Source organism: Bufo gargarizans, chromosome 1 (assembly GCF_014858855.1).
Source record: "Bufo gargarizans isolate SCDJY-AF-19 chromosome 1, ASM1485885v1, whole genome shotgun sequence".
Taxonomy (NCBI): Eukaryota; Metazoa; Chordata; class Amphibia; order Anura; family Bufonidae; genus Bufo; species Bufo gargarizans.
The window spans coordinates 703298002-703322973 of NC_058080.1; the positions used below are offsets into that span (position 1 = coordinate 703298002).

General features: G+C 46.5%; 1 protein-coding gene across 1 annotated transcript in view; it reads left to right on the forward strand.

Moving 5' to 3' along the window:
- The first annotated feature begins 3715 nt into the window (after positions 1-3715).
- The window catches only part of NOL6 (nucleolar protein 6), an 85712-nt gene continuing 64455 nt past the window's right edge, over positions 3716-24972 (forward strand). Inside the window, exons 1-9 of the mRNA XM_044276289.1 lie at positions 3716-3804; positions 6336-6566; positions 8511-8627; positions 8708-8887; positions 11053-11221; positions 19215-19349; positions 20579-20748; positions 20828-20948; positions 24333-24391. Coding sequence (XP_044132224.1) covers positions 3778-3804; positions 6336-6566; positions 8511-8627; positions 8708-8887; positions 11053-11221; positions 19215-19349; positions 20579-20748; positions 20828-20948; positions 24333-24391 — 1209 coding nt within the window. The 5' untranslated portion in view covers positions 3716-3777. The remainder of the gene's footprint in view (positions 3805-6335; positions 6567-8510; positions 8628-8707; positions 8888-11052; positions 11222-19214; positions 19350-20578; positions 20749-20827; positions 20949-24332; positions 24392-24972) is intronic.

Sequence of the window (24972 nt, forward strand, 5' to 3'; positions counted from 1 at the left end):
GACACACTGTTATGGGGGGATCTGTGGATGACACTGTTATGGGGGATCTGTGGATGACACACTGTTATGGGGGATCTGTGGATGACGCACTGTTATGGGGGATCTGTGGATGACGCACTGTTATGGGGGATCTGTGGATGACGGACTGTTATGGGGGGATCTGTGGATGATGTACTGTTATGGGGGATCTGTGGATGGCATTGTTATGGGGGGATCTGTGGATGACACTGTTAGGGGGGATCTGTGGATGACACACTGTTAGGGGGGGATCTGTGGATGACACACTGGTATGGGGGATCTGTGGATGACACACTGTTAGGGGGGGATCTGTGGATGACACACTGTTATGGGGGATCTGTGGATGACACACTGTTATGGGGGGATCTGCGGATGACACACTGTTATGGGGGATCTGTGGATGACACACAGTTATGGGGGATCTGTGGATGATGTACTGTTATGGGGGATCTGTGGATGGGGGGGGGGGGGATGCCGGTGTTCTGACAAATCTCTATACCTTGTGAAAAGTCTATACCGGAAGTGATGCTGCCGCACAGGAATCAGCTGGAGGAGGGTGTGCGCAGCGAGCGCACATCCACCGGTTTAGCAAAGAATTATTGCAGCGCAGCGATAGAAGTACTTCGTACACCGCGCGTGCGCACTTAGGGGTATAGAGATTTTGCAGCGCAAAATGTTTCATCAGATCTCCCTACCCCTGAGTGCGCAGGCGCCCACAAATCATCAGTTGCAGCTCATCCTTACCGCAGAGCTGAGTGCTGGATACCGAGCTCACCACATAGTGGAGCTGAACTGCAACTGATGATTTGTGGCGCCTGCGCACTCAGGGGTAGGGAGATCTGATGAAACAGTTTGCACTGCAAAATCTCTATACCCTGTAGGAAGGCGCAAGGGTCCGTCATTGACGGAAGGTACGTGTCACCGAGGTTATTTTATGTGTCAGCCGCAGCTAGTGCTCGCTGACACTGTTTATTCTTAGTGTGGCTGAAAAGCCGATCCGGGCCGGTTCTTATTGGGAGCAGCCAAAGAGCAGGGTGGGTGGCTGTTCCCCACGTCCAGGCCAGGTTTTGGTCTGGGGTTTAAAAACCCAGCCAGCTGCTCAGCTGGGTGTGGTAGGTTCCTCCAAGTGAAAGTGGAGCTGTGAAGGCTCTGTGTCTCTGGGAGCTGCATGACCTGGAAGTCAGGCGCCGTGTTTGTTTTGAGTTCTGTGGACTTTGGCCGTGTGAAATAACACGAGGAATTCCTGTGGTGTGAATTAACACCAGGACGCTGCAAAGTGTTTGTGTTATGTTTTTCCTTGGGTGTGATTAAACACTGACTTTTGCTTTACTACCGTGTTCTTGCCTCTGTACTGCGTCCGCTTACCCTGCCTACCAGAGCAAATCCCTACAACCCCTAAGTGCGCACGCGCGGTGTACGAAGTGCTTCTATCGTGGCGCTGCAATAATTCTTTGCTAAGCCGGTGGATGTGCGCTCACACACCCTCCTCCAGCTGATTCCTGTGCGGCCGCGTCACTTCCGGTATAGACTTTTCGCGAGGTATAGAGATTCGGCATAACACCGGCCAGCAGTCAGCCTCAGCTCCGCCTCCTCCACAGACCAGAGCAGCCGATGTCCTGCTGCTAGGAACAAATTAAGGCTACTTTCACATTAGCGTTTTTTGTGGATCCTTCATGGATCTGCAAAAACACTTCCATTACCATCATACACCCACAGGCATCCGTCATGAACGGATCCGGTTGTATTATGTCTTCTTTAGCCATGACGGATCCGTCATGAACTCAATTGAAAGTCAATAGGGGACGGATCCGTTTTCTATTGTGGCAGAGAAAACGGATCCGCCCCAATTGACTTGCATTAGGGGTCATGCCGGATCCGTCTTGCTCCGCATCCCAGAACGGAAAGCAAACTACAATATGATGCTGTTTGCTCTCCGGTATGGGAACACAACTAATCTTCATGAGTAAGGGCTAAGATTGCATTGTGCCCGAAACATGTAGACTCTGCTTTCTGTACCTGGATTTTATACTGAATTTTCAATAAAGAAGCCTTGGATTACCACAAGTACAAGCTGGACAAAATCTCTTTTCCTCTAAACTAAACGGAATGGAATGCATTTTGGAGCACTCCATTCTGTTTATTTCAGTTTTGTCCCCATTGACAATAATGGGGACAAAACGGAAGCATTTTTTTTCTGGTATTAAGACCCTATGACGGATCTCAATACCGGAAAACAAAAACGCAAGTGTGAAAGTAGCCTTAGTATGTGGTGTTTATTTTTCTTTACTTTCTGTGAGGGGCACATTACTGGACATATTACTGGGGGCACGTAACAGGGCATATCACTGGGGGCACAGCTGGACATATTACTGGGGGCACATAACAGGGCATATCACTGGGGGCACAGCTGGACATAACAGGGTATATTACTCGGGGCACAGATGGACATATAACTGGGGGCACATAACAGGGCATATTACTGGGGGCACATAACAGGACATATCACTGGGGGCACATAACAGGACATATCACTGGGGGCACAGCTGGACATAACAGGGCATATTACTCGGGGCACAGCTGGACATATAACTGGGGGCACATAACAGGGCATATTACTCGGGGCACAGCTGGACATATTACTGGGGGCACATAACAGGGCATATTACTGGGGGCACATAACTGGGCATATTTCTGAGGGCACAGCTGGGCATATTACTGGGGGCACATAACTGGGCATATTTCTGAGGGCACAGCTGGTCATATTACTGAGGGCACAGCTGGGCATATTACTATGTGCAAAGCTCGGCATATTACTGGGGGCACATAACTGGGCATAATTCTGTAAGGGGGCACAATGTGGGCATAAATACTATTCGGTGGCATGAAGGGGGAATAATTACTATGTAGGGGCATTAAAGGGAACCTGTCACCGGGATTTTGTGTATAGAGCTGAGGACATGGGTTGCTAGATGGCCGCTAGCACATCCGCAATACCCAGTCCCCATAGCTCTGTGTGCTTTTATTATGTAAATAAAATGATTTGATACATATGCAAATTAACCTGAGATGAGTCCTGTCCCTGACTCATCTCACATACAGGACTCATCTCAGGTTAATTTGCATATGTATCAAATCGTTTTTTGTTTTGTTTTTACACAATAAAAGCACACAGAGCTATGGGGACTGGGTATTACGGATGTGCTAGCGGCCATCTAGCAACCCATGTGCTCAGCTCTATACACAAAATCCCGGTGACAGGTTCCCTTTAAGAGGACTGGTTGGGATTAGGTGCATAGTTATGTTTTGGGCGGAGGTAGAGGTTTGGCCTAGTGCGGAAAAAATGTGCACGATGTGTCCCTCTTTGCTCATTTAGAAAGTTGGAAGGTATGCATCTTTCCTAGAAACAACCACTATGGCCCTTACGACAGCTCCTTCAAGGGTTGTCATCCAGCTTTTCCAGAGTTATAACTTTTTAGTTACGCCCGCACAAAAAAAAACTGTCATATCTGCTCCTCTAAAACCTTAGTAGTGATCTCCACAAACATACAACTAAATATACAGGCAATGTGGGCAAAGATTGCCATCAACAATCATGGCGATCTTACCCACGGCAGAATTTGCGTCTCCTGATGACGCCATTTCCTGAGCGCCTGAATTGTGACGTTCAACGCGCGACGGACGTCTTGCCCAATGAGACGCTTAGATGGGCGTGGTCTGAGTTTAGGAGTCGGTAACCCACGTGTTCTGGCGGAGAAGGGGATGAAGGGGAAACGGAGCCAAGTGCAGGTAAAATACCCGGCTTAGAGGCGTGTCTTATTACCGGGGGCTCATGAATATTCATGACGTGGCCTCTAAGCATCATGTATATTGTGTGCAGTGCCTTGCCAGCTGCAGTGCTGCCATAGAGTCGTAGTGCCTGCATGGCATGCCTCAGTGTTTGCTGTGGTGCCTCACTGGCACCTCTCCAATGTGTTTTTGTACACAACTTCTCCAGTTGGTCACCATGTCACTCACACCCCATCAGGGAACCTTCCATCATTGCACCCTTCACCATGGTCATAGATTCACTAAGGCACTAAATCTAGGCAGAGTGGCATTTGTGACAATTCCCCTGGCACAGCACCAAGGACACATGCCCCCACCTGCCAGTGCACCCCCAGAAGGGATATCTGCCGGATGCCCACAGGGTCTTGGACTCTATGGGCATCCTATGATTGCTTTGTACCTTATGTTTGTCCAGTGTGGCCTTCCACTTTCAGCCTCCCCCCATGTACCTCCCCTTTAAACTTTTCACCAATGTAGAGGTTTTGTGTCTGGTCATAAAAACTGAAAAAAACGCATCTGGCACCGAAAACGATGTAAGTCAATGGTGACGGATTTGTTTTTTTAGGAGCCTAAAAAACCGGATCTGTCACCCATTGACTTTAAGTATATTTAGTGACGGATCGTTTTTTTTCCGTTTTCATTTTACGCAACTGCATCCTAACTACTTTTACGCTCGCGTTTGGTGTGGATCCGTCATGGATCTGCACAGACGGATCAGTTCAGATAATACAACCGTCTGCGTCCGTTCAGAACGGATCTGCTTGTATTATCTGTAACATAGCCAAGACGGATCCGTCTTGAACACCATTGAAAGTCAATGGAGACGGATCTGTTTTCTATTGTGCCAGATCGTGTCATAGAAAACGGATCCGTCCCCATTGACTTGCATTGTGTGTCAGAGCGGATCCGTTTGCCTCCGCATCGTCAGGCGGACACCAAAACGCTGCAAGCATCCAGAGCGGAATGGAGACTGATCGGAGGCATTCTGAGCAGATCCTTTCCATTCAGAATGCATTACAACGCAGACTGATCCCTTTTGGACCGCTTGTGAGAGCCCTGAACGGATCTCGCAAACGGAAAGCCAAAAGTAGCCTAAGGATGTCCGGAATAAATACAGTATAGCTGCACAATAATAACTTCAGAGCTGACATCGTGTCTAAAGCGTCTGTCACATTAGAAACATCCTCAAGATAGTGATGGACCCTCACCTGTCCGTTCCTGTGTTTGCCCTTTTTACTCTGGTGTCCAACTTAAAGGGGTTGTCCTGGCTTTCTTAATGTGTGCTGACCTATGGAGGGAAGATAGTCTGCTCAGTACTTGCCTCACCATTGCGCCGTCTCCCCTTTATTCCAGGAACCACCGGGACCGGATGAGGGCTCTTCTACTCAGGTCCCAAATGGATGTGTTCCCGAGTCTTCCTGTTCAGCTGCACATACTCTAGATCAGGAATGGCCAACCTGCGGCTCTCCGGCTGTTGCAAAACTACAACTCCCAGCATGCCTAGACTGCTTACAGCTATCATCCTACAGCAGGGCATGGTGGGAGTTGAAGTTTTGCAACAGCTGGAGAGCCGCAGGTTGGCCAGCCCTGCTCTAGATGCAGCTGAACAGCCGATTAGGATCTGAGCCAAAGAGCCCACAGCCGGTCCGGACACAGCAGAGGTGGTGGCATCCATGGTGTGATGGAGGAGTAAATTCTGATTAGACTATTTTCCCTCTGCAGGTCAGCACACAGCAAGATTTTCTAGAACTTTCTATAAAGGTTTAGCTGAATGGATAGGTCATGAGTAGCAGATCGGCGGGGGTCTGACTCAAAGTACCCCCACCATTCAGCTGTTTAAGGCTGTGGCACTTCCTAGGCCAGTGACGTCATGTTCGTTGGTCACATAGCCTACGTGCATGCCATACCAAGCGTGGCCACTTTACAGTGTACGGCGCTGTGCTTGTTATGTTGTGCGGAGGCCTCCGCGCTCACCTGAGTGTCTCAACCTCTTCAAACATCCGATCGGCGGTAATGCCAGGAGCTGGACCCCCACCCATCAAACAGTAGTGATCTATCCTGGGGGCAGGCAATCAATATTGTTTCATTATCCTGGCCGCAATACGTTGCGCGACCAGTGTAGCCGTACCCTAAGTTGCATTGCAGTGCAATAATTGTAATTCTTTTTCCATTTCTTCATTTCATCAGTTTGTTTGGAAAGCAGTCATTAGGACCGGGTGGTCACTGACTTTTCCCAGTCTCCAGAATACTCAATCTATGTAGAATCTAGTCCTACAACTTGTGTCCATATTGCCACCTAGATAAAAGGATGAGTCCGGCAGAGCAGGGTAGCCGATCACTATGGCCTCATGTAATAGGTGTTACCAGATAATGTGTATTTCGAGGGGAAATCATGTTTTTGGTATAGGTGGGGATGTGGGTAGAGCTCAACATTTGTGGACTTGCAGTGTTTTTTGTTTTGTTTTTAATCCTCCTCTTATTTCGGATTACAGGATGGCGACCATGCCAAGGATGGCGTCACGTCTCAGTCTCTCCAGGACACCAGTAAGCCTCCAGCTTCTAAGCCAAAAGCTAAAAAAGCAGCAAAGAGACCCTCGAAGCCTAACAGTCAGAGGCCTGCAAAAATGCAGAAGACCAATGAGAGCAAACCCTTAACCACCGAGGAGCTGATCCAGCTAAAGGAGACCGAGCAGCTATACCACACCAGCCTACTGCGTATGCAGGTACCTCCCCTGCGGAGCTCATTTACTGCAAGGGGAAAATGACAGGAACCCTCCTTAGTTCAAGATAATTATGTTATATGTCTTGCCAGGCCTCCTTGTCCTCCACTCAGTGCCAGTTCTGTTTTAGGCTGAAAACCTGAGAAATGTGATTTTTATTGGTTGCTAGGGACCCTGTGACAACCCATTAGAGTGAATGGGCGCAGCGCTGCAGGAGCCTGCTCTGTCCACAGTTGTGAATGGAGATGTGTTGTGCAGGTACCAGAGCAACTGGTAGGCGGAAGAGTCGGATCCCACCAGTGTGATATAGATGACCTCTCCTAAGGATAGGCCATCAGTATAAAAATCCTGGAGAACCCCCTTCAAAGGCATTGGCCAGTTTATATTACTAGCTCCACACACGCATGCAGCTAGCAATAGGCGGTATTAAACCATCAGCGCTGATGTCATGTATACTTGCAGGCCCCCTCACGTGCTTCGCTCCGAATATGGCCACTGATGCAGGGTCCCATTCCATTCAGTTACACAGGGGATGGACTGCGCCTGCTCTAGTTCCACTGTCCGTCCCCAGTGGAAGTGAATGGAGGCCCCAGGGATTTTCCAGGAATGTACATTGATGGTCTGTGCTTTCACAAATCAATTGGTGGAGGTCTAGCCATTGCAACCCCTTCAGTGTTTATGCAGGATTGGTGACCGGTCTGTATGTACAGTCTCAACTCTCCCCCAACGGCAGATGTCTGGGACTGGGGGGAAGGATCAAGCATGTTGAAGTTCAACATACCCAATCTCTCGTTGCCACTGCTGTCAGAGGAGTCTGGTGGTGGCTTATTCTCCTCTTTCTATTAAAAACAAGTGCACGCTCAGCCGTGCCAAGCGTGCAGGTGTGTGGGTGGCGAGGAGGCAAAGCTGTCAACTAGATGAGCATTCGCTCAGCTATCTAAGGAGTATGCTAGTCTATTAGAGCTGCCCGAAGCAGGCAACCCTTACCCCCTCACCAACAGAAGCCTCAATGAACCTCTGATCACCAGGGAATTTACTTCAGCCGCTGCAGGGTTACTGTAGTATTAGAAGACTATGCCAAATCCACCATTGCTGGTATTTATTATGGAGTCGTCATTCTGGCTTATAGAAGAGGGTCCTTGCTCTGTATGATGAAATCCCAAGCGTTGTGGAAAAGAATTAGGCTGCATTCACAGCTGTGCCCACGTTCCGGCAGGCTATCCCGTTAGCTTGTTCTGGCATATATGCTGGCTCTCGGCTGGAGAAAAACTGCTGCATGCAAGTTATTTAAGAGCTTTAATGCCGTGAACCGGCCGGATCCCACCCTGGATTTGGTGGAACACGGTCTTGTCTGGCAAGGCAGCATACAGAGAACTCCAATAGCCTGATCCTCAGCTGGAACAGGTTACTAGAATTCAATCATAACTGGTAATGGGCCCTATTTTTTGTGAAACAATCTTTTAAGGGTATTGGCTATTCCGGCTGTCTCTTAAAGGGGATGGCCCTTCTCAGACATTGATGGCATACAGCTAGGGTATCTCGCCAATGTCAGATAAATGTGGGTCCCACCTCCAGAACGGGCCCAGACAGAGATGCCGAACATGTGTGGCCACCCTCTGTTTACCACTTTGGGGTGTTGGGTCAGCTATTTTCGGAACTCCCATAGCAGTGACTGGTGAGCACCTTGTGCATGCCCACTGTGCTCTCCTTCACTTCAGGCGCTCTGTTCTGGAGATAGGAGCAGGTCCCAGAGATCCTAGCGATATGTCATCAATGTCTGAGATGTGAAACCTCCTTTAAAGGGGGTACTGCTTTCAGCAATAAAACTATGTAGAAAAAAAAAATCTTAAAAAAAAAGAAGCTTTTATTACATAAAGATGGGTAAAAGGAAGATGCTTTGCTTAAAACAGGATCCAGTGGGATTACAAATTATTGTTCCATTGACAGATCGACGAGCTGCTGCAGGAAGTGAGACTGAAGGACAAGAGGAGGAAAAGCATTGATGATTTCGTGCAGAAGATCAGTGACCTCATTCAGAACATCCCGAAGACTTCAGAGACAGACGTAAGAGCCGGATTGACCGCGCCATTGTTCTCCTCTTCTCTCTTTCCGTTTTTATTATACATGTTTTCTCTCCCCGGCAGCTGGTGGACCAGTCCTGGCTCCTGAATTCTGTGAAGGTTCCCTTCCTGCAGATTCCATATCAAGTAAAGGGCAAATTTCACTTCCAACCCCCGTCCTCCATCAAGGTGGTGGGGAGTTACATGCTGGGGACTTGTATTAAGCCGGAGATCAATGTGGACGTTGCAGTCACTATGCCGCAGGTGAGGAGTCCTTTGGTTCATCTGGCCTGAGTTATAGGGGTTGTCCAGCAGGTCACAGAAGCCTCATACCACTATCATACCACTGCACTAATGGGCACAGCCAAGTTCAGGCTCCTCTAAGCCCCTGAGGAATAGCTGATAGCTGAAGCCTTGTCTTGTCTACCCTACCACAGAGGAATCTGAGCACTATTTTTGACCTTTGATATTTATGGCCATATATGTAATGCATTAGATAAATGAATGGAACAATTGCAGAAATTACACCAGCAAATGTAAATTAACCATTACTGTTGGCTGTCCTTGTAGAATATAGCTGCTTCTAAGGCTAGCAGGATATTGTCATGTATTAAGCGAGGCATGGACTCGCGGGGTAGGTATATAATACTACCACGCTACAAAGCTTTGGTGCAGCCTCATCTGGAATATGCCGTTCAGTTCTGGGCACCAGTCCATAGAAAGGATGCCCTGGAGCTGGAAAATGTAGAAAGGAGAGCGACTAAACTAATATGGTCTTAGGCTAGTTTCACACTACCGGCAAGGTACTCCGGCAAATTGTTCCGGCAGGTGAACACCCTGTTGGATCCGTCCTGCTGCTAGTGCATGCGTGCCCCCGAACTACGCTCCGGCCCCATCTACTATAATGGGGCGGGGCAGAGTTCCGGCGGCAGCGCACACCGAGAGGCCGCCGGAATAAAAGTACGACATGTATTAAAAACATTGGTGGCAGTGGCCACAGCCCCTCCCCATCTCCTCTTTTCTGCGCTCTCATTGGAGGCAGCAGCATTGGGGGAGGGAGAGACTGCTTCACGATCCATATTCTCTGATACTGGGCTGTGCAGTAGCACAGCCTAATATCGATAAAAGACAAATCCCGGTATGGTATCGATACCGGGCTAAAAGTATCGCTTGGGTATCGAAAGTTCGATACCCGAAACAACCCTACTCTACTGGAGGTTTAACCCCTAGTTAAAGGGGTTCTCTGGGAATTAAGAAAATGAAAATACTTAAATATTACTTTAGTATAAATATATTCCCATATACCGTTCATTAGCTTATAATGGTTAATTTTTTTCTATGGAGCAATTATTAGCAGAAATAAAATGCCCGCCGTCCTATTAGCACACACAAAACCTGGCCTAATCGCACAGCAGGACAAGTTACTTCACAACACTGATGTAAAGAGCTGCCTCATTCTCCTCGCTGCTTGTCTGGGATTATGATCCTGAATACAGCTGATAAGATCTTCAGCTGAATCTCTGTAAGAATGGAGTCCATGAGGAGACATGAAGTACAAAGAGGATGGACAGTACAGACTGTGGTAATGGAGACTGCATACAAGTGCTGCTGCCCATTATCTACACCCCCACCCTCCTCTCTGTACGTTATGTCTCCTAATGAACTCCGTTACTACAAAGATTAATCTAAAGATCATATTAAAGGGAACCTGTCACCGGGATTGTGTATAGAGCTGAGGACATGGGTTGCTAGATGGCCGCTAGCACATCCGCAATACCCAGTCCCCATAGCTCTGCGTGCCTTTATTGTGTAAAAAACCCAATTTGATACATATGCAAATTAACCGTAGATGAGTCCTGTACGTGAGATGAGTCAGGGACAGGACTCATCTCAGGTTAATTTGCATATGTATCAAATCGTTTTTTTTTACACAATAAAAGCACACAGAGCTATGGGGACTGGGTATTGCGGATGTACTAGCGGCCATCTAGCAACCTATGTCCTCAGCTCTATACACAAAATCCCGGTGACAGGTTCCCTTTAAACTGTATTCAGGACCATAATCCCTGACAAGTAAGAGAGGAAGATGGCGCAGCTCTTTAACTTGTCCTGCTGTATAATTAGGACAGGTTTTGTGTGGACTAGTAGGACGGCGGCCATTTTATTTTTCCTAATGATTGCTCCCCGGACAAAACGAGCCATTATAACTAATGAAAGGTATTTGGTAATATGTTTTTAATGAAGTAATATTTAAGTATTTTCATTTTCCTAATTCCCAGAGAACCCCTGTAAGGTGGTTGTTTCCAGCCGTCATGAGGCTGCCTCCTAGCACCCTGATTTTGCTGGGAGAAGCTTATAGTAGTGTGGTGCCAGATGATCAGACTTACCAGAACATTGGATGATTTTAATCCTATTTAAACGTTTCGCAGGAAATCCTCCAAGCAAAAGATAACCTGAACCAGCGGTACCTGAGGAAGAGGGCGCTATACCTGGCACACATTGCTACTCAGCTGGCAGAGAGCGAGCTCTTCAGCAGCGTCAGGTTTGCATATATGAACAGCAACCACTTGAAACCAGTACTGCTACTGAGGCCACATGGTGAGTAGTAGGCTGTGGTGTGCAACTGCGAGATCTTTACCCCTACCCATCACTCACCGTCATCATATACAGGCCTAAAGAGGCTCTTCTTCCCATGAAGTAATACTATATTATCATGATATGCTATCACTTGGTGATCAGTGGGGGATCCCAGAGGTCCATAGAGCTAAGTGGTTGCGATGTTTGTTTAGTGCTGCATCCCCTTTGTGTTTCTCTGCAAAACAGTCTCCCACTATGCAGGAGGTCGCAGTACTCCCCTATTCATGTGATCGACGCCGGCTGCAGTTCCTTGCACTGCCAAGTGGCTGAGAGCGCAACTCTGCAGGGAAAACGTAGAAGGGGAGACAGTGATATACCAACGCTGCGGCCACATCACCCATATCTGTTGGTCCCGGAGGTTACACCTCTACCAATCATAACGTGATGATGTTGCAGAGCTATATAAGATGGGAATAATCATTTAAGACCACTAGAATGAGAGAAGACTTTATTTTTACATTTTAGATTTATCCTCCCCATGTTCCAAAAGCCATAACTTTTTTATTTTTCCGTTCACATAGCTATGTGATGGCTTATATTTTGCGGGACAAAATTCATTTTTTTAATACCACCATTTAATTTACCAGGTCTTGTATTGGAAAACGGGGAAAAAATTATAATTGTGGCAAAATTGAAATAAAAAAACAGCAAGGTTTTTGGGGTTTTCACATCACAGCGTTAACTAATACACTAAAAGCGACCCGACGTTCTTATTCTGCGGCTTAATATGTATGCGGCGATGCCAAACTTGTATATATATATATTTTTATACTACTTTAAATCTTTGCATCGCTATATTCTGACAGCCATAATTTGTTTTTATATTTCGGTCTACAGAGCTGTATAAGGGCTTGTTTTTTGTGTAACAAACTAGTTTTTATTCATACTATTTTTGTAGTATGTACGACATTTTGATTGCGTGTTTTTTCATTTTTTTCTGTTACGGCGTTCACTGCACAGGAATTAAAAAAAAGATATTTTAACCCCTTAAGGACACAGGGCGTACCGGTACGCCCTATTTCCCGAGTCCTTAAGGACCAAGGGCGTACCGGTACGTCCTGACTTAAAATCGGCATTCCGGCGCCGCGGGGGTTAATCGGAACGGGATTTCGGCTGAAATCATTCAGCCGGCATCCCGTAACAACGCAGGGGGGGGTCATTTGACCCCCCCGTATCGGCGATCGCAGAAAACCGCAGGTCAATTCAGACCTGCGGTTTTCTGCGTTTCCGGTCCATTCGGGTGTCCGGTGACCCGATGAACCGGAAAAAGACTGCGATCGGTGGCGTAATTATACACCACCAATCGCAGTCCGAGGATTTGAGGAGGCGGTGCTGGCCCTGGTGCTGAACACTGCTGTCCAGGGTGCTGATTGGTGCAGGGGAGAGAGGCGCGAGATTCAAACTTCCTGCGCTCCTCTCTCCCCTCCTCTTCCTGTTCTGCACGAGCACCCGGCAGCATCGTCCAGCACCAGCTCCTGTGTCCCCCTAATCGCCATCCATCACCCTCCTGCACCCATCGCCACCCAGGTAGGTTAGGGTCAGTGAGGGAGAGGCATCGTTAGGCAGGGAAAGAAGGGAAAAGTTAGTTAGGAAAAAAAAAAAAAAAAAAAAAACTTTTAACTTTTACACAAAACTTTTTTTGATCAATCTATCAGACCCCAGACCCCCCCCTACCACTTGCCCCCCCCCCCCACCACCACCACTAGCCCCCTCACCACCACTTTTCTTTCTGCGTTCGCTGACTGGTCGGCACTTTTTAGCGTCCGTCCACTGTTAGCGCATCGCCTGCCCCACCGCTGATCAGCGTTGTACCGCTAATCAGCAACTTTTTTTTTTTCCTAACACTTGCCCTTTTTTCCTTTTTTTAGTACGCGAACACCCGTTGCCCCCACACACACGCACATATAATAAAGTTTTACACACACGCACACCTACACGCACACACACCCATGGCCCGCCGGGTGTTCTCGGCCGAGGAGGCATATGCCCAGATTGCCTCCGACTCCGAGAGCCCCAGTGAGGATGAGGATGACCCCACATTCCTCTTATCATCAGCATCCTCCTCATCATCATCGGATGACGATGAGCCACCAAGGCGGCGGAGACGCCGCCAGGCGGAGCCAGGGGCCGCACATGCTAGGGATCCTGTGGCCCACCCTAGTACGAGCCGCCCTGGGGTTCGTACTGGTTTCCCGGCCCACCAAATAAGTTCACCGGAGACCCCTGCCGATGAACTTAGCTGGTGTCCCCCAGTGGACTTTGAGCCTGAGATTCCGGATTTCGCTGGCAATCCTGGAATCCAGATTCCCACAGTGGGGTTTACTGAAATTGACTATTTTAGTTTTTTTTTCAGTAACCCACTGGTGAATTTGATGGTGGAGCAGACGAATCTGTACGCCCAACAGTTCGTCGCTCAAAACCCAGGCTCAGTTTTGGCTAGACCCGGTGGCTGGACGCCGGTCAGTGCAGCCGAAATGAGGACATTTTGGGGCCTCGTGCTGCATATGGGTCTAGTCCAAAAACCCAGTGTCAGGCAATACTGGAGTGGGGACGTCCTGTACCAGACCCCACTGTACAGTATGGTCATGACACGCTCCCGGTTTGAGGCCATCCGGAAATGTCTGCATTATTCCGATAATGCAGCATGTCCACCCCGAGGTGATCCTGCCTATGACCGGCTGTATAAGATACGGCCGGTCATCGATCACTTTGGGGCCACATTTCAGCAGGCCTACGTACCTGGAAGGGAGGTCGCGGTTGATGAGTCGCTCATTGCGTTCAAGGGGAGACTCAGTTTCCGCCAATATATTCCCACAAAGCGAGCGAGGTATGGCGTGAAGCTATACAAAATTTGTGAGAGTACCTCAGGGTACACTTACAAATTTCGTGTGTACGAGGGGCGAGATTCCCGTATTCAACCCCCAGAATGTCCCCCCACTCTGGGTGTTAGCGGGAAACTCGTGTGGGACCTTATGTACCCACTGCTGGATAATGGTTACCACTTGTACGTGGATAACTTTTATACCAGCATTCCCTTGTTCAGGTCCCTTGCCGCCAGATCTACGTTCGCTTGTGGGACCGTGCGGAAAAATCAGCGCGGCCTCCCTGCCTACCCCCTCCAGGTACCTATCCCCAGGGGTGAGACCCGTGCACTTACCAGTGGAAACCTGTTGCTGGTCAGGTATAAGGACAAGAGGGATGTCCTTATGCTGTCCACAATCCACGGTAACGGCACCACCCCAGTCCCTGTGCGAGGTACCGCGGCAACGGTCCTCAAGCCCGATTGTATCGTCGACTACAATCGGTATATGGGAGGAGTTGATCTCTCGGATCAAGTCCTCACGCCATATAACGCCATGCGCAAAACCCGGGCATGGTACAAAAAAGTTGCGGTCTACTTGGTGCAGGTTGCCATGTACAACTCTTTTGTACTATCCCGAAGCGCTGGCAGCACAGGGACATTCCTCCAATTCTATGAGACAGTCCTCAAGGACCTGATCTTTTCGGACCGGGAAAGAGCAGGCCGGAGTACCTCGGGAACTGGAGGCGCCCGGATCGTCCCTGGCCAACACTTTCCAGGTGTGGTCCCCCATACTGGAAAGAAGGGACGAACCCAAAAAAAGTGCAGAGTGTGTCGCAGGAGGGGGATACGGAAGGACACCACCACTCAGTGCGACACGTGCCCCGATCATCCGGGCCTCTGCGTTATCGATTGCTTCAGGGAGTATCACACTTCCATGGAGTACTACATTTTTATAATCCCCAACAGTTCACTAGAGAACATAAAACACTATGGCTCTCAGACTTTGGAGACACGAAAACTATTTTTCTTTCCCCCAAAAATATTAGTTTTAGTGCAGGCATCCTCAAACTGCGGCCCTCCAGATGTTGTAAAACTATAACTCCCAGCATGCCCAGACAACCTACAGCCATCAGCAGGGCATGGTGGGAATTGTAGTTTTACAACATCTGGAGGGCCGCAGTTTTAGGATGCCTGCTTAGTGTCTCCAAAGTCTGAGAGCCATACATATTGGGCATCGTCGCGTGCGTAAAAGTCGTCGCTATAAAAATAACTTTTGACCAAACGCCTCGGATGAACGGTGTTAAAAATATAAAATAAAAACGGTGCCAAAACACCTATTTTTGGGCAAAATTTCAATTTAAATCCATTTTGCCGGTAATAAAGCAAGGGTTAACAGCCAAACAAAACTAAATATTTATTGCCCCGATTCTGTCGTTTGCAGAAACACCCCATATGTGGTCGTAAATGGCTATATAGCCGCACGGCAGGGCATAGAACGAAGGGAACTCCATACGGTTTCTGGAAGGCAGATTTTGATGGACAGTTTTTTTTTTGACACCATGTCCCATTAGAAGCCTGCCCTGATGTAGCCCAGACTAGAAACTCCAAAAAAGTGACCCCATCTAAGAAACTACACCCCTCAAGGTATTCAAAAGTTACTTTACAAACTATGTTAACCCTTTAGGTGTTCCACAAAACTAAATAGCGAATGTAGAAACAATTTTAGATTTTAATTTTTTTGTTACATTGCCTCAAAAAAGAGTAATATAGAGCAACCAAATATCAAATTTACCCCAAAAATAGTCCCAAAACAACAACCACCTTATCCCGTAGTTTCCTAGATGGGGTCACTTTTATGGAGTTTCTACTCTAGGGGTGCATCAGGGGGCTTGAAAGGGTACATGGTGTAAATAAACCAGTCCAGCAAAATCTGCCTTCCAAAAACCATATGGCGTTCCCCTTCTTCTATGTCCTGCCGTTTAGCCAAATAGTAGTTTACCACCACATATGGGGTGTTTCTGCAAACTACAGAATCAGGGCAACCCATTTTGAGTGTTGTTTGGCAGTTAACCCTTGTTTTACTCCTAGAAAAAATTGATTATATTGGATAATTTTCCAAAAAATTGAAATTTCATAATTGTTTCTCCATCTGCCATTAACTCTTGTGGAACACCTAAAGGGTTAACAAAGTTTGTAAACCCAGTTTTGAATACCTTGAGGGGTGTACTTTCTTAGATGGAGTCACTTTTTTGAAATTTCTATTCTAGGGGTGCAACAGGGGGCTTCAAATGGGACATGGTATAAACAAAACCAGTCCTGCAAAATCTGCCTTCCAAAACCCATATGGTGTTCCCCTCCTTCTATGTGCTACCGTTCGGCCAAACAGTAGTTTACGACCACATATGGGGTGTTTTTGCAAACTACAGAATCAGGGCAACCCATTTTGAGTGTTGTTTGGCAGTTAACCCTTGTTTTACTCCTAGAAAAAATTGATTATATTGGAAAATTTTCCAAAAAATTGAAATTTCATAATTGTTTCTCCATCTGCCATTAACTCTTGTGGAACACCTAAAGGGTTAACAAAGTTTGTAAACCCAGTTTTGAATACCTTGAGGGGTGTACTTTCTTAGATGGAGTCACTTTTTTGAAATTTCTATTCTAGGGGTGCAACAGGGGGCTTCAAATGGGACATGGTATAAACAAAACCAGTCCTGCAAAATCTGCCTTCCAAAACCCATATGGTGTTCCCCTCCTTCTATGTGCTACCGTTCGGCCAAACAGTAGTTTACGACCACATATGGGGTGTTTTTGCAAACTACAGAATCAGGGCAACCCATTTTGAGTGTTGTTTGGCAGTTAACCCTTGTTTTACTCCTAGAAAAAATTGATTATATTGGAAAATTTTCCAAAAAATTGAAATTTCATAATTGTTTCTCCATCTGCCATTAACTCTTGTGGAACACCTAAAGGGTTAACAAAGTTTGTAAACCCAGTTTTGAATACCTTGAGGGGTGTACTTTCTTAGATGGAGTCACTTTTTTGAAATTTCTATTCTAGGGGTGCAACAGGGGGCTTCAAATGGGACATGGTATAAACAAAACCAGTCCTGCAAAATCTGCCTTCCAAAACCCATATGGTGTTCCCCTCCTTCTATGTGCTACCGTTCGGCCAAACAGTAGTTTACGACCACATATGGGGTGTTTTTGCAAACTACAGAATCAGGGCAACCCATTTTGAGTGTTGTTTGGCAGTTAACCCTTATTTTACTCCTGGAAAAAATTTATTATATTGGAAAATTTTCCAAAAAATAGAAATTTCAAAATTGTTTCTCCATCTGCCATTAACTCTTCAGGAACACCTAAAGGGTTAATAAAGTTTGAAAAAACAGTTTTGAATACCTTGAGGGGTGTAGTTTCTAGAATGGGGTCATTTTTGGGAGGTTTCTATTATCTAAGCCTCACAATATGACTTCAAACCTGAACTGGTCCATAAAAAGTGGGATTTTGAAGATTTCTCAAAAATTTCAAAATTTGCTTCTAAACTTCTAAGCCTTGTAACATCCCCAAAAAATAAAATATCATTCCCAAAATGCTACAAACATGAAGTAGACATATGGGGAATGTAAAGTCATCACAATTTTTGGGGGTATTACTATGTATTACAGAAGTAGAGAAACTGAAACTTTGAAATTTGCTAATTTTTCAAAATTTTTGGTAAAAAATGTATTTTTTTATGCAAAAAAAATAACTTTTTTGACCCAATTTTAGCAGTGTCATGAAGTACAATATGTGACGAAAAAACAATCTCAGAACGGCCTGGGTAAGTCAAAGCGTTTGAAAGTTATGAGCACTTAAAGTGACACTGGTCAGATTTGCAAAAAATGGCCCGGTCCTTAAGGTGAAAATGAGCCCGGTCCTTAAGGGGTTAATAGTGCAGACATTTTCGGATGGGGCGATACCCAATATGTTTATTTTTTTTTATTGTTTATCTATTTTTATATGTAAAATTGGGAAAGGGGGGGGTGATTCAAACTTTTAATATGTTGGTGTTTTTTTAATATTTCTTTTTAACTTAGGGGGCTAGTACATGGGATCTTTTGATCCCCTCTCCTATTCACCCTAATAGAGATCGATCTATTAGGGGGAATAGGATTTTTCCTCCCTCCATTCTGATCTGTGCCTCGTGCATAGCTCAGCAGGGAGAATGCAATAGCAGGCCTGGAACACTTCAAAAGCATCCAGGCTGCCATGGCAACCGATCGGAGCCCTGCGATCTCACTACAGGGGGGAGGAACCGCATCCCTCTGCCTTCACTCACAGGTGCCGCGGTCAATGTTCATCGCGGAACCTGAGGGGTTAAATGACAGAGGCAACGCGATCGCTACTCCCTGTCAGTGTGGCCAGGTGCCGGCTATATGAAACAGCCGGCACCCGCCGTGTATGGAGCAGGGTCACTGCAGAGGCCCGCTTCATACACCCAGGGGCGCATAACGCCATATATATATACAGCGTTAAGGTTTAAGGGGTTAATAGGGGTTTCTGGTACTTGGATATTGTTTGCCTATCTTCATTGTGGCCATTAATATCAGATCAGTGGGGGTCCGACACCCCACGCTTCCACCGATTAGCCGCTTTGGTCAGGCACCAGAAACTATGCAGTGCACAGATTTGGAAGCAAAAAGCTCCATCCATTGTGTCGTGGATGTCCCAGGGTACTGCAGCTCAGCTCAACTACACAGTGGATGGAGCCTTCTGTCCATTGTGTAGGACAGGAGTCGGGAACCTTCGGCACTCCAGTAGTTGTTGGGAAACTACAATTCCCAGCATGCTCCATTCATTTCTATGGGAGTTCTGAGAAGAGCAGAGCAAGTATGCATGCTGGGAGTTGTAGTTTCACAACAGCTGAAGTGCCGGAGGTTTCCTACCCCTAGTATAGGATCTGTTGCCTACCTGATGGGTGGGGAAGTGGGGTGTCAGACCCCCACATCTATGATACTTATTTGGCTGTAATCAATTTTCCCATTCAAAAAGAGGTCTTAAAAGTTATAACAAACTAAAGCTGAAATCATATTTATACAGTTTATAGTCAATCCCATTAAAGGAATTTTACTGTACTTGTGCTCTTTTTTTTCTGAATGTATTAATACGACAGGCAAGGATGAGAAGTTGGTGACTGTCCGAATTCACATTTGTCTTCCTCCTGGGATGTTTAAGTCCAGCCGATTCTCTCCTAGCAAGAACAATGTGCGGACTGCCTGGTACCTGGAGGATAACACTGTCCCTGATGGTAAGAGCCAAACATTGATCTAGGAGTCCTGGATGTGTACAGGGGACGATGTTTAATTGTTGTATGGGAAATCCACTGCCAGTCATCGGGCTCATCGGAGGATACGAAGGGTCAGCGAGGATGATTGATACCAAAGCGAAGAGATTGCGGCACATTAGCGCGTTCCAGAGCCTCTTCTCCACTGAGTATCTCTAACCTACTGCTGACAAGAGCCGTCATGATTTCTAAAAAAAACTGAAATATTTGAGCAAAAGACATATCATTTGGCTTGTATTTTGTAATTGTCAAGGTTTGGAGCTAATACTTCTGGCTGATGTAATCCTGACTACAGCATCCTGTCCCAAATAATCACTCCCATCATGTCTGTCCCCAAGAGCTCACAAGCTGATTACCTTGTATCACTCCCATCATTTCTGTTTCCAGGAGCTCACAGGCTTACATTGCATCATACACAAATTATGACTCCCATCATCTCTTTCCCCTGGAGCCCACAGGCTAATTACCTTGTATCACGCACAGTGTATCACTCCCATTATCTCTGTCTCCAGGAGCTCACAAACTAATTACCTTTTATCATGCACAGCGTATCACTCCCATCATCTCTGTGCCCAGAAGCTCCACATTTACTAGATGGTCCTAGATGTCCTAAAGGGGCTCCCTGGGAATTTGTTCTAATTAGGGCATTGGGCTAGGACTCACCTGCCCTTGTTCCCCCGATGCTGCCATCTCCGCTGCACTGTCGCGTGCTGTGCGCTCTTCTGCCCGTGTCCTGACTCTAACTTCTTTTCTTGTTGGGATGCATTATAGTCAATGCAGCCGAATAGGAAAAGAAGGTGTCGCAACTGGTGCAGACTCGGAGGAAGAGCCTGCGGTGCGTGACAGTGCAGCGGAGACGGCTGCATCAGGGGAGCGAGGGAAGGGGAGTCCTATGTAAAAGAGCTTCCCTCCACAGGTTAGCCCTACGCCATAATCGGAATGCTCTGAGAACCCATTTAAATTGTGACAGGGTTTGGTGCTTCTAGGTTTAGAGATACGATCTACAATTAGCTTGTCAAAGGGTGTGGCCTAGTGGGAAAGCGGCGTCCCATAAGGTTTCTGGTTTCTGGAAAACCTCTATGTCCGTGCATTACAAATTTTAATGGATGTGGTGTAATGCTTCTTTTGACCAGCAGTAACTAATGGAATATGCAGTTCTGTATTGTGACCCCTTGTGTATTTCCTTTCTCCAGCAGAGGGAGCCGGCGAGCCACCCACCCCACACTATAACAACGCCTTCCTGTGTGACCTGGCTATGGAGCAGCATTTTGACCACCTGTCCAGCTGTATGTCCGACTTCCCCAGCATGAAAGATGGAATTGCTATCCTAAAAGTCTGGTTACGCCAACGGCAGCTTGACAAGGTGTAATGAGAGGGTCAGTGGTGGAGGGAAGGGGCGATAGAGCATGTCTACGTGTATTAATCATTTCTGATTTCTTCAGGGTTATGGCGGCCTTAATGGCTTTGTGGTGTCCATGCTCGTGGCGTACTTGCTGTCCAGGAATAAAATCAACAAAGCCATGAATGGACATCAGGTTCTGAGGAACACCCTGCAGTTCTTAGGTATGGTGCTCTGCAAACAACATTATTGCATCGTAGTGCCTATTTTGGCTCTTTATGTGAACCTGTCATCAACTTTATGGTGCCCATACTAACAGCAGTATAAAGTAGAGACAGGTGAGTTAATTTCAGCGGTCTGTCATTTAAAAGTCAAAAGTAAGTGGTTGCCGAGAACCAACATCTCAATCATTGCAGATTGGGCCTGGAAAAGAGTTATGGCCACCTGAGAAGAGTCCTGGTTATTCATGAATTCCTGCTCTCCTGCCCACCTGCTGATGACTCACAGGCTTCTACCTCAATTTCTCCCTATCTCTCTAGGAGAGAACTGCCAATCATCAGCAGATGGATGGGGAGAGCAGGAGATTATGTATAACCAGGACTCTTCTCAGGTAGATTTGACTCTTTTTCCAGGCCTGGGCTGCAATGATAGGATGCTGGTTCTCGGCAACACTTACTTTTAGCTCATGAGTGACACACCGCTGACATTAGTATTTCTGTCACTAATTTATGCTGCCCTCAGTGAGGTCAGCATAAAGTTGATAATGGGTTCCCTTTAAAGGGTTTCACTGCTTTGGATAACCAGTACTTTTTAGAAGGGTCCCTTGACAATAAGGTATCTCCCTGCTGGGACCCCCAAGATCAGCTGTTATCTGCGGAGAGACTTGGGAGCAATTGTTCAGTTTCTCTGCAGCGCCACCCCGGGGGGATTTAGGTATTACACAGCCCCATTCATATGGGTTATCTGTGTAGTGCAGGACATGTCCTCCAGAGCTAAAGAGGCTGTGTAAGCACTCTCCACGCTGGCCAAGATGTGAGGATCCTGAATACAGAACCTCAGTTTTCTTTAACAGGGTAGAAAAATGGGTTTTCTCAATGAGCCATCCTTTTTTAAGCCACTTTAGATTAGGGAATCTTAAAGGTGGCCTGTCACCTCTCCTAACATGTCTGTTTTAGTAAATAATTGCATTCAACCTGACTATTCTGGAGCATCGATTTTTATGACTCTACGTCATGCTGTTCACCAAGTATTCCTGCTAGAAGTTCATGAATAATGGTACATCTAGGTGTCTCACACTGGAAGCATTGATTGGACAGTGTTAGCAGGGACACGTCCCCCAACAGGAGACACCCAGTGGTAATAATAGAGGAATGGTCCAACATTCAGTTATAAGAATAGATGCTCCAGAATGAGTACATGGGAAATGCAAGTAGTTACTAAAACAGACTACTAAGATAGGGCCAGGGGCTATTCATAGGATTCAGATATATTGGGCAGACTAGATGGGCCAAATGGTTCTTATCTGCCGACACATTCTATGTTTCTATGTCAGGTGAGGGGTGAGCTCCTCTTTAAGCACAAGGCATTTTTGTGCCCTCTAAATATTACTCTCCCCCTTTTCCTTGTTGAAGAATTGCACGCTGACCTCCCGACTCTTCAGAAACCGCGCACTTGTACTCGCTCACTAACTCCCCTACTCGCTGTTATTCACGCTAACTCTCATGCCAGCTCACAGAGATATGACAATTCCCATATTTTCATACGAGCAAGCAATCAGTAAGTGCAGCAAATCTCATGAGTGATCCATCAAAGTGTAAAATCACTGCAATGCCTAAACCAGTAATCAGGGAATTACCCTATTTTTCGCTTTGTAAGTAGCACTTTTTCCCCCAAAAATGTGTGTGTGTCTGTATGTGTGTGGGGGTGAATGGCAGTGCATCTTATAAAGCAATAACTTGTCAACGCTTCCATTATGTAAGCGCTCACTGGTATGCAGAAGGCATAGGGAGCGGTGAGTGAAGCGCTGCGAGCTCGGTCTGTACTCACCACTCCCTGGTCTTCCTCCGGGCACGGGGAAGACCAGGGAGTGGTGAATGCAGCATGCCATCTGGAGACGTAAGTCTGTTTAGTTATTTCTGGGGGTCTGATTTGAGGTTTGATGCAAGATAGTTTCCCCCCCCCCCCTGATTTTCTCCTTCTAAAACCTATATTATATTATAGTCCAGTGCGTCTTATAAAGCAAAAAAAATGCGGTGACCCTCTCACCTCACCGCACACCTCATGCTGCTGCCAAGTAAATATATGTAGTCAAGTGCATGATAGATTGTAGTGCCTATTAGTACGCTGCCATGACAGATAGGAGGCTGACCGTGTGTCATCCCTGTCCTCGTGAAGTACCAGGGCGCTGAACGATCAGTTAAACACGTCGCTCACAGTGATCGCTGTGTTCTACAATGAACCCTGAATGCAGAAAACTGTCTTCTGTGCCATAATAAAAAAGTCTCCGATATGTTGCCTGTAAATATTGTGCTGTAGGTCCCAAAGTGAAGTGGGTAAAATTCACACTAGTCAATATATACGTTATATAGGACCACGCTGCTTCTGAATTTTCAGGAAGGATTCCTCCTATGTTCAGGTCATAGGCGTATTGCAGACCCAGGGAAAAGAACATCAATCTTCACATGAGACACTGACCCTCTGGGTAAGTCGCTCTGTGAAGTATCATGTCGTACCTTTATTCCGGCGGCCTCTCGGCATGTTTGCCATGCTGCCACCGGAACACCGCCCCACCCCCATTATAGTCAATAGGGCCGGAACGGTAGTCTGGGGGCACGCGTGCACTAGCGGCAGCACAGATCCGACAAACTGTTTACCCGCCGGAACAGCCTGCCGGAGTTCCTTGCCGCTAGTGTGAAAGTACCCTTATCCCAGCAGCCGTCTGTATACAGGTCACAGATAACACTCCAGGCGCAGGGGGAGAAAGTAAAAAAAAAAAAAAATAAACATTAAAAAATTCAAAGGCTGCGTTCACATCTGTGCCAGTTTTTCAATTTTTCTGTTCTGTTATTGGAAAAAAACAAAAACAAAACATAAGCATCAGATCCATCATATAACAGAGATGAATGATGCCCAACGGCCTCCCATTAAAGTCGGGTTTCCATCAGCAAGCCCAAGCAATCCTAATGAACCCTCTGATGCATATGTGAACATAGCCTGACATCTCCCTCCAGTCAGTAACACCGCCAGAGACGGTGGATTAATTTCATATGTTATCACATGCTGTATACTAATGTGTCCATATCACAAAACCCATCCTATATCAGATCCGCACGTTTTACTTCGTCACTTCATCACACGTCAGTTTTGGTACTGTTTCTGATCTTGCACATGACTGCCATCTGCCTTTAGCATTTGGTACTGCAGTTCATGTGTTTGATGTCACTGCATACCTTGACAAGGAGCTGAGAAACTTTTTTTTTTGGCCCCGGAGGAGACTCCGTGGCATAAGTGTGGAATTGTATGTCTCCTTTTTTCATCTCGGCTTTAATTCATTTACAGCACAATAATATAATCACTGATTTCTCAGAAAATTGTGTGTATTTCTGCAGCGAACACAGATCTGACCGTCGATGGAATTACAATGTCAAAATCCCCAGACTCTTCATTGGTACGTGACACCTTTGATCCTATAGTTGTAACAGTTTTATATAATGATCAGAATCCTGTGCAAGGGGTTTTGAGCAGGATCTTATTTATTTATTATTATTTTTTTTTTTTTTGGGAGGGTCGTAAATAGAGCTTTTATGTTAGTGCTAAGTAAGCAACCGAAATGAATAAGTACTGGTAAGTAAAAAAGTAGACCTTGTTTGCTTTCCATAGAAAGTCATGACAACAGTGACATCTAGTGGAGGACAGCAGCTGTTGCACCGACTTTAACCTTATCTGTGGGTCGCATGACAGAAGCAAATGGCACCCAGCACAACCCGTTGACTATAATGGATTCCACTGGGTTGTCCTCATGCAACCCCACGTTTTACGTAACAAAATAGCACAGCATGCATCACTATGTTGTCCCGTATTTTTGATGGAAATCCCCAACGTGGTCACCAACGGAGATGTGAACTGGGCCTTAGGCCTCATGCACAGGACCGTATGTATTTTGCGGTCCGCAAAAAACTGATCCACAAAAAATACGGATGACGTCCTTGTGCATTCCGTATTTTGCGGAACGGAACAGCTGGCCCCTAC